A 12,406-nucleotide genomic window follows, 5' to 3' on the forward strand; every position below is an offset into this window, starting at 1 on the left:
TGCTGGCCTTGTTCTTAAAATCGAATTAAAAATGAAATAAATATTTTGGAAATAGGAGAAGGCAAATAAATGCGCTGCTAAAAAAGAGTACTACAGGTTTCTACCACAATAATGTTTGCATCCATAGTATATAGCACCCTAAAGCAGTAGTTTAACAATTGTTTTATACCGGGGATTTATTAAATAAAGAACTTTCGTATCGAATCTCCGAAATAGTTTCATTTCAATTTCATTTATTTACCTACTATAGTCACGATAAATGTATGCCGAAATAGCTCAGTTGGGAGAGCGTTAGACTGAAGATCTAAATGTCCCTGGTTCGATCCCGGGTTTCGGCAGTCCTTTTGGCCTTTTATCGCAAATCAAATCATTCAACCCAGGAAGCTCAGCAAATTTAAACTTGCAATTATTTAAACTATTAACATCCTCACAACCACAAATTATATTGCTCAAGGAGAACGTTAAGTCTTTAAAGAAAACTCTTTATTGCCATCATAATACCATATTTATACATGCCAGGGATTAAAGGCATCATTTACCCAAACTCCCAAGATTTAACCAGCAGTTTGCCGTTCCCTATGATTTCAGATGAAATGTCAGCACAGTTATTCATTTTATAGAAACCAACAGCTCTCGCTTTGGCAAGCCGTTTGCATTAAATAGGTATTTATTTTTGGACAATATACAATCATGGGTACATAATATGTATGAATAAAAAGTTCACCTTTGTGCACATTTATAATTTAATGAGATAATCAAGTCAGAATTTGTAGAAATGCACACATTATATCAATCCAACAAGATTCATCAATTGGCTATAAATATTTAAATAGGCCCTATTACAAAATGTTATACTAAACAACACAAGGAAACAAATTGGAATAGTCAATTGTTACCAATAGTAAATGAGTCTGTAATAAAAGCTATTTTACCCAATTAAAAATTAATAAAAATGGGGGGGGGGAGGGATGCTCACATTCTGTCTCCTCAGCATTTAGGTCAAACAAACACGACAGCATGACGATTCTGGAAAGCATTTAAAAAAAAACCTCTTCACTTCTTCATTTCCCAAGAGAAGCCTGCCTCGGCTGTTTGATCATCAGGGGCCTGGATGAGACGCTTGGTAGCAGCAGAAATAACACAAATAAATAATAAGGCCACACATACAGAATAAGAAACTGCTCAAAAGGCTCAGGGTTTAGGACAGTTGGAAATGATGCACTTGCGCGGCGGGCGTGAAGCGGACATTGACGAAGTCCAAGGGAGTTTGGATAACGCAAACAAACCCCTCTTCCGTCTCCAGGAATAAAGCGTAAACATGGTGAATTAAAGCAAATATTAGGAAAGGCAAATTGTTAGACCGATCTTTCCAAGACTGCTGGAAACAGAAGAAACACAAAACCAGCAAATTTATCTTATAGTTTTAGTTCTTTGCTCAGGTAATCCATTCCCCACAATGGACCTTCAAAAACTACTAGACAATGTCGTTTTGCACCAAAAATCGTCTGTTCAGTTGGCTGTGAGTGATAAAGGAAGTTCTAAAGCTCTTGGAGAAGACCATCATCCAATCAGCGTTCTTCAGGACCACAAAGCTATCTCGTTATTTTCAATCACGAGCACATTCCCAAAATAAGAGGACCAATTCAAATTGCCTAAATATACAGTACAAATCCAGCAGAACACAAAGGATCACAGTTGACAGCAATAAACACGAGAAGAGTCCAGTGCGGCGGCATGGTTTGGTTTGTGTTGTTTAAATACTAGATAAAACCAAAGCAAGGAGGAAAGCCCTCCTTACTCTTGGCTTTTCCAGGATTTCGCCCCAGCCTTCACCTTCACATTGATCAGGTGAAGCCACGTAATCTATCTATCTAGTTATTTAAAAATAGTTAAAACTGAAGAAAAAACTGCCCAGCCCACACTTTCTGATGACGGTCATTGTGACTCATGTCCATATCAAGTTAAATTAACGGCATAACATCATAAAATAATAACTGAAACCCTTTAAAATAAAAAGGTCCTCTGTTCAGTTGACCAAATCGTGACTTTCGGTACTGTGAAATCTCGCCGTGGAGACGGATTGATCAACAGTTAGATTTAAAACTGATCTCACCGGCCACAGTTTAAGAAAATAGAAGAGAAAAATAATGACTGAGGCTGACAACTAGGTCTGTGAAATGAATTAGGCCGACACTTTGTTCCGTTGCAGATCGAATAAGGTGAGGATTTCACCTAACCTGTACCTTACATTACTAGCCTATGTCCCATCGTGTCACTTAAGTTATTTGGTAAAGACACTTTTCGGAAAACATAACTTGTAAACAAAGAGGAAAGTGCAGAATTGACATAACTTTTTGCCGGTCCTCAGCAGAGACCGGAATAAAAGGCCTTCACAAAAATGATCTGCCAATTAGTCTGATCAGGTCCTCCCAGACACATCCTCCATGTACCCCCTTAATACACACACACACACACACACACACACACACACACACACACACACACACACACACACACACACACACACACACACACACACACACACACACACACACACACACACAGGGTTCACCTCTGCATTTCTGCTTGCGTTTGTTAAATCACCATTGCAACCAAAGCTCGCGTAAGTTCCCTCCGGCGAAAAAAAATTGAATAAAATGAGCAACTTTTTAAATGCTAAGGATTAATCGTGACTACATTAATATGTAATGAGTAGTGTCTTAAACACATATAAAATCAGCACTAGTGACTGTACTGAACTAAGTGTACTAGTAACTGCCCGATGAAGTAGGGCCAGCCGTAGAAAAGAGGATGATCCGTCCGAGCAGTCTTAGGCAGTCTGAAGCGGTCTGAGGCGGTCTGAAGCGGTCTGAAGCAGTCTAAAGCAGTCTGAGGGGTCTGAAGCAGTCTGAGGGGTCTAAAGAAGTCTGAGGGGTCTGAAGCGGTCTGAAGCGGTCTGAGGCGGTCTGAGGAGGTCCAAAGCGGTCTGAAGCAGTCTGAGGCGGTCTGAAGCAGTCTGAGGGGTCTGAAGCAGTCTGAAGCGGTCTGAGGCGGTCTGAAGCGGTCTGAAGTGGTCTGAGGTGGTCCGAAGCGGTCTGAAGCAGTCTGAAGCAGTCTGAGGCGGTCTGAGGCGGTCTGAGGCAGTCTGAAGCAGTCTGAGGCGGTCTGAGGCGGTCTGAGGCGGTCTGAAGCGGTCTGAAGCGGTCTGAGACGGTCTGAAGTGGTCTGAGGCGGTCTGAAGCGGTCTGAGACGGTCTGAAGTGGTCTGAGGCGGTCTGAAGCGGTCTGAGACGGTCTGAAGTGGTCTGAGGCGGTCTGAGGGGTCTGAAGCGGTCTGAGGCGGTCTGAGGAGTCTGAAGCGGTCTGAGGCGGTCTGAGGGGTCTGAAGCGGTCCATCCCGGACACGACCCATGCCAATCTCCCGACCCCGCCTGATCAGGACGAGGGCAGGGGGGAGGGGGCCGTGGGGGGGGAGGGGGCCGTGGGGGGGGAGGTGGGGGGGGAGGGGGCCGTGGGGGGGGAGGGGATGGTGGTGGAGAGGTTGTAGGTGGAGTTGGGGGACGAGGCTGACGGGGAGGCCAGGGGGGTGCTGACGGGCCTGGAGGGGGAGGGGAGGGGGTGGGCCGTGACAGGGGAGTCCGAGCTGGCCTCGTCGCCCTCCTCCGAGTCCCACACCTCGCTCTGCAGGTAGTCGGCGAACAGGGCCTTGGCGCGCTGCAGCACGCGGCCCAGGTGGTGGCGCCGGACCAGGCGGTCAAAGTGCATGGCCAGCTCGTTGTAGTCCAGGCTGTTCTTCACGATGTGGTCGCGGTGCTCCAGCAGGATGGAAAGGCACAGGAACAGCATGAAGGGGTTGCCCTTACCGAACTCCTGGGGCGGGGGCAGCGAGCAGGGCCTTGGGGCCGGGCCCCTGCAGGACGGGGGCGACTGGCTGCCGGCCAACGGCAGGGTATCGGAGAAGGGCCGGCCGCCCGGTGATGAGGGGCCCCTGGCGAAGGACAGGATGGGCGACGAAAGCAGCGAGCGGCCGGGCTGAGGCGACGACATGGAGGCCTGCGCGGCGGCGGCCGACGGGGAGCCCAGAGTTCTCTGCGAGGAGCCTCCGCTGTTGGCCGCCGCCGAGCAGGTGTACTTGGGCGGGGGGGAGTCCGGGGAGCCGGACGCGGGCGGGCCGCCGCCGGGCTTCCTGCCGGACGGGCCGCCGGGGGCCGGCCGGTGGGAGGACACCGTCCGCTTGTTGGACGTCTTGGCGTCGGGGTCGAGGCTCTGTATGAGCGGAGACCTCTCCCCCTGGTCGTCCTCGCTGTCCAGGGTGGACTGGCGGCTGGGGGCGCACGGCGCAGGGTCAGAGGTCAGGGGGTCGAGGGCCCGGTCCCCCATCATGGAGGTGCCTTCCATGTCGAAGCTGTCTCGTTTGCGAGCGCAGTAGTACTTAAACTCCCCGAAGCTCAGCTGCTTCTCAAGAGGAGGGGCGGGCGGCGTCCCCTCCAAAGCCCCGCCTCCCCCCGCCCCCTCCCCGTTCTGTACCCCGCCCGCGCACACACCGGGTCGCTCTTCCCCAAACTCCATCCTCCCGCCCTCCGGCTCCTCCCTGGAGGGGCGGAGCATGTGTCGCCGCCGCTGCCCCGTCATCTGCCGCTCTCCCTCCTCCCCGAGGCGGGGGCCGGGGGGGGAGGAGGGAGACACGCCCGCCTCGCCGCCCGCCTCGCCCGCCTCCTCCGGCTCCAGCGGCGGGCCGACCAGCTCTGCCTCAGTCTCGGGGGGGTCGGGGGGCAGCGAGCTCCAGGTGACCTCCAGCATGCGGAGGGCGTCGTCGAAGGCGAACTCCCGCTTCAGCTCCAACAGCAGCCAGCGGTAGCAGAAGAAGAGGTCGTCGGCGCCGCGCGACACCAGGTAGGCGTAGAACTCGGGGTCCGAGTACTGCAGCAGCAGCTTCAGGTGCTGGAACTTGACGGACATGAGCTGGCCGTCGGGCCGGAAGTTCCCCTCCAGCCGCTTCATGATGCCGCAGAAGCAGATGAAGGCGTGCGCCTCGTTGTCCATGACGGCCAGGATGGGCGAGGCGATGTCGCTCATGCCCTGGCAGTACGAGATCTGACCCGGAGGAGGAGAGAGGAACCAGGTAACCAGGGTTACAACGGGATGGGACCAGGATGAGGAGAGGGGAACCAGGTAACCAGGGTTACAACAGGATGGGACCAGGATGAGGAGAGGGGAACCAGGTAACCAGGGTTACAACATGATGGGACCAGGATGAGGAGGAGAGGGGAACCAGGTAACCAGGGTTACAACAGGATGGGACCAGGATGAGGAGGAGAGGGGAACCAGGTAACCAGGGTTACAACATGATGGGACCAGGATGAGGAGGAGAGGGGAACCAGGTAACCAGGGTTACAACGGGATGGGACCAGGATGAGGAGGAGAGGGGAACCAGGTAACCAGGGTTACAACGGGATGGGACCAGGATGAGGAGGAGAGGGGAACCAGGTAACCAGGGTTACAACGGGATGGGACCAGGATGAGGAGGAGAGGGGAACCAGGTAACCAGGGTTACAACGGGATGGGACCAAGGGCTTTTATTGGTCTGACGAGTTCAACAGAAGTTATGCAGGAATGAAAGAGGCTCTTTCACTCGATATCTACATAAACAGTGACAAAAAAAAACTAAACATGGAACAGTCGTATAAATGTGATATTCCCAACAACACATACATCACCAAAACACGATGACACAGCAACACGAACACACAACATTATCACATCACACACCACACCACTATCATTCCAAAACACGTACACAACACTATCACACACCACACCACTATCACACCAAACCACTATCACACCACACTACTATCATACCACACCACTATCACACCACACCACTATCACACCACACCACTATCACACCACACCACTATCACACCACTATCACACCACACCACTATCACACCACACCATTACCACACCACACCACTATCACACCACACCACTATCACACCACACCACTATCATACCACACCACTATCACACCACTATCACACCACACCACTATCACACCACACCACTATCACACCACACCACTATCACACCACACCACTACCACACCACACCACTATCACACCACTATCACACCACACCACTATCACACCACTATCACACCACTATCACACCACACCACTATCACACCACACCACTATCACACCACACCACTACCACACCACACCACTATCACACCACTATCACACCACACCACTATCACACCACTATCACACCAAACCACTATCACACCACACCACTACCACACCACACCACTATCACACCACTATCACACCACACCACTATCACACCACACCACTATCACACCACACCACTATCACACCACACCACTATCACACCACACCACTATCACACCACTATCACACCACACCACTATCACACCACTATCACACCACACCACTATCACACCACACCACTATCACACCAAACCACTATCACACCACACCACTATCACACCACACCACTATCACACCACTATCACACCACACCACTATCACACCACACCATTACCACACCACACCACTATCACACCACACCACTATCACACCACTATCACACCACACCACTATCACACCACACCACTATCACACCAAACCACTATCATACCACACCACTATCACACCACACCACTATCACACCACACCAATATCACACCAAACCACTATCATACCACACCACTATCACACCACACCACTATCACACCACACCACTATCACACCACACCACTATCACACCACACCGATATCACACCACACCAAACCACTATCACACCACACCACTATCATACCACACCACTATCACACCACTATCACACCACACCACTATCACACCACACCACTATCACACCACTATCACACCACTATCACACCACACCACTATCACACCACACCACTATCACACCACACCACTATCACACCACACCACTATCACACCACTATCACACCACACCACTATCACACCACACCACTATCACACCACTATCACACCACTATCACACCACACCACTATCACACCACACCACTATCACACCACTATCACACCACACCACTATCACACCACTATCACACCACACCACTATCACACCACACCACTATCACACCACACCACTATCACACCACACCACTATCACACCACTATCACACCACACCACTATCACACCACACCACTATCACACCACACCACTATCACACCACACCACTATCACACCACACCACTATCACACCACTATCACACCACTATCACACCACTATCACACCACTATCACACTCCTGTCCACGGCCCTCGTCCCCACCCCCACCTGCGGGTGTGTGATGGCGAAGGTGGTGAGCAGGTCGGTGAGCGCGGTGAGGTGGGGGCTGTCCTCCGAGCCGGCGTAGTAGGGGTGGGTGCGGTCCGTGCGCAGCACGTCCTTCAGCACGCTGCCGCGCACGAAGTCCAGCTCCTCTGAGCGGCGGCGCGCGCTCCACTGGTCCTTCAGCTGGTCGTACTCCCGGGTCTTACGCTTCATGTAGTCCATCCGCTCCTGGCCGCTGAGTCCGTCGGGGTACACGTTGAGGAGGTACCTCCACACCACCTGGGGGGGTTAGGGGTACACGTTGAGGAGGTACCTCCACACCACCTGGGGGGGTTAGGGGTACACGTTGAGGAGGTACCTCCACACCACCTGGGGGGGTTAGGGGTACACGTTGAGGAGGTACCTCCAGACCACCTGGGGGGGTTAGGGGTACACGTTGAGGAGGTACCTCCACACCACCTGGGGGGGTTAGGGGTACACGTTGAGGAGGTACCTCCACACCACCTGGGGGGGTTAGGGGTACACGTTGAGGAGGTACCTCCAGACCACCTGGGGGGGTTAGGGGTACACGTTGAGGAGGTACCTCCACACCACCTGGGGGGGTTAGGGGTACACGTTGAGGAGGTACCTCCACACCACCTGGGGGGGTTAGGGGTACACGTTGAGGAGGTACCTCCACACCACCTGGGGGGGTTAGGGGTACACGTTGAGGAGGTACCTCCACACCACCTGGGGGGGTTAGGGGTACACGTTGAGGAGGTACCTCCACACCACCTGGGGGGGTTAGGGGTACACGTTGAGGAGGTACCTCCAGACCACCTGGGGGGGTTAGGGGTACACGTTGAGGAGGTACCTCCAGACCACCTGGGGGGGTTAGGGGTACACGTTGAGGAGGTACCTCCACACCACCTGGGGGGGTTAGGGGTACACGTTGAGGAGGTACCTCCAGACCACCTGGGGGGGTTAGGGGTACACGTTGAGGAGGTACCTCCACACCACCTGGGGGGGTTAGGGGTACACGTTGAGGAGGTACCTCCACACCACCTGGGGGGGTTAGGGGTACAGGAGGGGACAAGGAGAGCGTCTCTATCAGACCGGATAAAACCAGAAAAATAAGAAGTTCTGAGGCATCGCCGAGTCTGCTTTCTACTTCTAGAGGGGGGATAACGGAGACGCACCGAGCAGCAGCCGTACGGTTCGGTCTGGCTCAGGACATCGGTGGGATGTTCCGTACAATCGTTCTACCTGGATGGGAAAATTAGACTTTGGTGCTCTTGGCAGTTCAACCTTAACGCCCTACAGAACCGTCCACTTGTTACCAGTGAGCGAAAATCTAAGAATTATTCTATATTATTATAGAATTATAGAACCCTTATTTCCTGGCGTGCATTGAGGCGTGCCTTGAGGCGTGCCTTGAGGCGTACCTTGAGGCGTGCCTTGAGGCGTGCCTTGCTGGTGCCTTAAGGCGTGCCTTGCGGCGTACCTTGAGGCGTACCTTGAGGCGTGCCTTGAGGCGTGCCTTGCTGGTGCGGCGTACCTTGCGTAGCGACGGCTCCAGGCCGCCGTGGTAGATGCGGAGCCGCAGGTCTTCGGGCCGGGTCAGCTGACCCTGGCCGTTGAGGTAGCAGTGGAACTCGCCGTCGCTCAGCGGCGGCTTGAAGGGTTTCACCTCCTCGCCGTACGACCAGCTCAGCGCCTGCTGCACCCGGGACAGCGTCCTGCCCATCTGAGACACACAACGCACAACTTAAGGGACACACAACCAGGGACAGCGTCCTGCCCATCTGAGACACACAACGCACAACTTAAGGGACACACAACCAGGGACAGCGTCCTGCCCATCTGAGACACACAACGCACAACGTAAGGGACACACAACCAGGGACAGCGTCCTGCCCATCTGAGACACACAACGCACAACGTAAGGGACACACAACCAGGGACAGCGTCCTGCCCATCTGAGACACACAACGCGCAACGTAAGGGACACAAAACCCAGGACAGCGTCCTACCCCTCTGAGACACACAACGCACAACGTAAGGGACACACTACCCGGCACAGCGTCCTGCCCATCTGAGACACACAACGCACAACGTAAGGGACACACAACCCGGGACAGCGTCCTGCCCATCTGACACACAACGCACAACGTAAGGGACACACAACCCGGGACAGCGTCCTGCCCATCTGAGACACACACACACTTGTCTCAGATGGGATGGCCAGTACAGGTTGACAGCATTGATGTCTAGCGCTACAGTGTTGGACTCCCAGCCCCCACGGCCTGCAGGAGGCGCCCTAGAGCCAGGGGCCCTGACCCCTACACCCCCACCAGCCCAGGAGCGGGGAGTTCAATGGAAGTCACTCTGGATAAACACGGCTACCCGACGACACAGGGGCCAATCGTAGCAGATGGTAAAAGCGTTGAGAGTCACTAGTGGTGACCTGGGTCAGCGCGGCCGACAGGGGCTGGTAGAAGAGGTGTCCAACGGGCTGCGGGACCTCGTCCACCACCTGGGCCAGCAGGGACTGGCTGAAGGGGAGGGCGGTGGCGGCCAGGGACCGCGCCCTGTCCCCCATCAGCTGCTCTGAGCCAATCACGTCTTTAGGGCTGATGATGTCCCACTCCTCCATCACAGGGCCTGAGGTGATACAGTCGGGTTCAACACAACGGTGGGGAGACGTTACCGAAGCCCCCTTCTCACTGAGCTTCACTAAGATCAACCACCCCACAGTAAGATAGTAAGGAGAAAGTAAAGAAGAAGAATGCATCGTTCACAAAGCAGCACTTGGTTCAGAATGACAGATAATAAAATGTACAATGTGCATTTAAAAACAAAATGCAAAAAATATACAAAACTAAACAATGTATTCAATATGTAGGTTTCAGATTGTTCAATGTGAAGATTTAATTAAGTGCATCAGTGCAATGATATAAAAATGATAGATGATAGAAATGATAGAACTTTGTGGATGCTTTATCCATCATTGTACAATGCTTGTAAATGTTAGTCCACCCAGGTCAGAGAGGGTAGCTGTCAGTGTAACCAGAAGGGTCTACTCACTGTCTTCTGAAGGCTTGATGTCGATCTTGAGCTCTAAGAAGGGTTTGGCGGCGCTGGCGAAGGCAGCGTCTAAATCCGCGTCGGAAAGCAGAGACTGATGCATCTCAGCCCCGCTCCGATCCCGAGATATGTAACTCATCCCAAAATTCTGCTTCCTGTTTGAAAAAACAACAACACGTTGACACTTAAGAGGGAAAAAAGTGTCGATCTTGAAGATTGTTTTTAATGTTCAACTTTATTATTTGTGACCAGATATTCGGGTAATTTGGGAATGCCAAATACTTTGGTTAACCACAAACAAAGAGATAGTCCCCACACAGCAGAGGAATGCACACAGACAGACACACACACACACACGCACATCACCCCTCACCCGTTGAGGTCGAACGCTCGGATGAGGATGTGCTGGAGCACTTCCAGTGATGTAATTTGAGGATCCACCGCGAACGTGCGAAACTCCGCCGGAAGTCCTCCGTCACATTTCTGATTAAAACAAGTGGCAATTTAACCTTGCATTCGTTACTGATTTTCAAGATAATAATAATAAACTCTAATAGCAACAATAACCGGATTTCGCAGGGACATATTTTCTGTGGTCCCCTGGTGATCTATATTGTTTTTATGCTACCTGACGAACCGGTATTGGTCATATACTTGGGGCTTTCTTCTGAACAAATAATAAGTTAGGAAACGCCTTGGCCAAACTTATAAATAAAACACAGAATTGAGGTGGCAGGGAAAGGTTTAAACCCAATGAACTGCTGCTGCATCGAACCAGGCTCACAACAAAGGCTGAGCAACAACCAGAGGCAGCAACTATCACGTTTCTACTCTATATCTGATTGCATGTGAAGCAGCTTTCAACATGGACATCACTACGGTGCGATTGCGATGCCGCTATTTTCCATTGCACATTGGTTTGGGATCTAAAGGCAATATGGTCTGATCACAGACTTGCAAATATCGAATTAGTACAATTTGGAACAGCATCGGAATCTGAACAAACGTTTTGGCGGATGGACACCGGACTGCCTTTATGAATGAATGAATGCTGTGAAAGGTTAAGTGACATTATATCAAAGTAGTTTATTGATATGACCCCCCCCCCCCCCCCAAACAGCTGGCGAGAAAGAGGCCGACGTTAACATTGGGTGACGTCAGACCGTCGAACTACCCTCAGCAACTTGACACACAACCCAATATTGTAGATTTTACCTTGACTTTCACCCGCACCACCCCTCGTTCTTCCTCGCCCTCCATCGTCAGGGTCCCCGCTTCTGAATACAGTCGCTGTGTTGAATGTTTTTTGTAATTAAGGCGACATTGTGATCAACAACACGAAAGGATGCGGCAGATCATATTTTCAGGACGAGGCTCGGTCTCGTCTGCATCCTGTTACGGTCGTTGTGTTGATTTCATATTAAAAGCTCTCCGGTTGTTTCTCCTTCTGGTGGCGATCAGAAACGCCTTTTAGTGACTGGGATAGCAATATTTCAGTACAAAATAAATTGATTAAAGAGTAATAACATGTGAATAACAATATGATATTCTCCTTAGATGGGACAATATTTGGAGGGACTTTTACTTCCTGTTATCACGTGTGCAGCGTTCCCAACTGCACGCTGAGGACGTAAAAGAGCATTACGTCATTGGGAGACGTGAGAAGAGGCTGTGGAAAGAAAGGGTTTGATGCTTATGTTAAGAGCTACATTTATTAAGCAGTATCCAATATGCACTTGTATAGAAATGTTCCCCACTTTTGCCCTAAATTAAATAAAATTTGTAACTACTGATATAAATGGCGGACATTTCATAAGTCTTCATATCTTTATTGATTGAGAATCCTAAGAATTTCAATTGGAAGGTGACAAAATAATGTGGTTAGGCGGTTTACAATGGACCGTTCACAGTATTTGTTAATAGATGTGGAACACATCGAGGCTACTAAATATATTATAACAAATATTCTGATTAACTGAAAAAACG

At 51.3% G+C, this 12,406-nt stretch overlaps 1 protein-coding gene across 1 annotated transcript; it reads right to left on the reverse strand.

Moving 5' to 3' along the window:
- Positions 1-467: 467 nt before the first annotated feature.
- Positions 468-11,780, reverse strand: LOC307091554 (TBC1 domain family member 25-like). Its single transcript, XM_079759191.1, has 7 exons — positions 11,636-11,780; positions 10,794-10,903; positions 10,421-10,575; positions 9,801-9,997; positions 8,892-9,080; positions 7,358-7,633; positions 468-5,094 (listed from the first exon to the last, which is right to left on the reverse strand). Exons 1-7 carry the CDS (start codon positions 11,678-11,680, stop codon positions 3,436-3,438), a joined length of 2,631 nt encoding a protein of 876 aa, XP_079615317.1. The 5' UTR covers positions 11,681-11,780; the 3' UTR covers positions 468-3,435.
- Positions 11,781-12,406: the final 626 nt, after the last annotated feature.

Source organism: Pollachius pollachius (genome assembly GCF_949987615.1).
Source record: "Pollachius pollachius genome assembly, contig: scaffold_47, whole genome shotgun sequence".
Lineage (NCBI taxonomy): Eukaryota > Metazoa > Chordata > Actinopteri > Gadiformes > Gadidae > Pollachius > Pollachius pollachius.

Bases quoted from the DNA above. Each gene is read 5' to 3' on its own strand.
- LOC307091554 (XM_079759191.1), bottom strand. From the start codon at position 11,680: ATGGAGGGCGAGGAAGAACGAGGGGTGGTGCGGGTGAAAGTCAAG. The intron at 10,904-11,635 runs GTAAAATCTACA...TGTTTTAATCAG, and splicing joins TGGTGCGGGTGAAAGTCAAG to AAATGTGACGGAGGACTTCC. The intron at 9,081-9,800 runs GTCACCACTAGT...TGTGTGTCTCAG, and splicing joins TGTCGGCCGCGCTGACCCAG to ATGGGCAGGACGCTGTCCCG.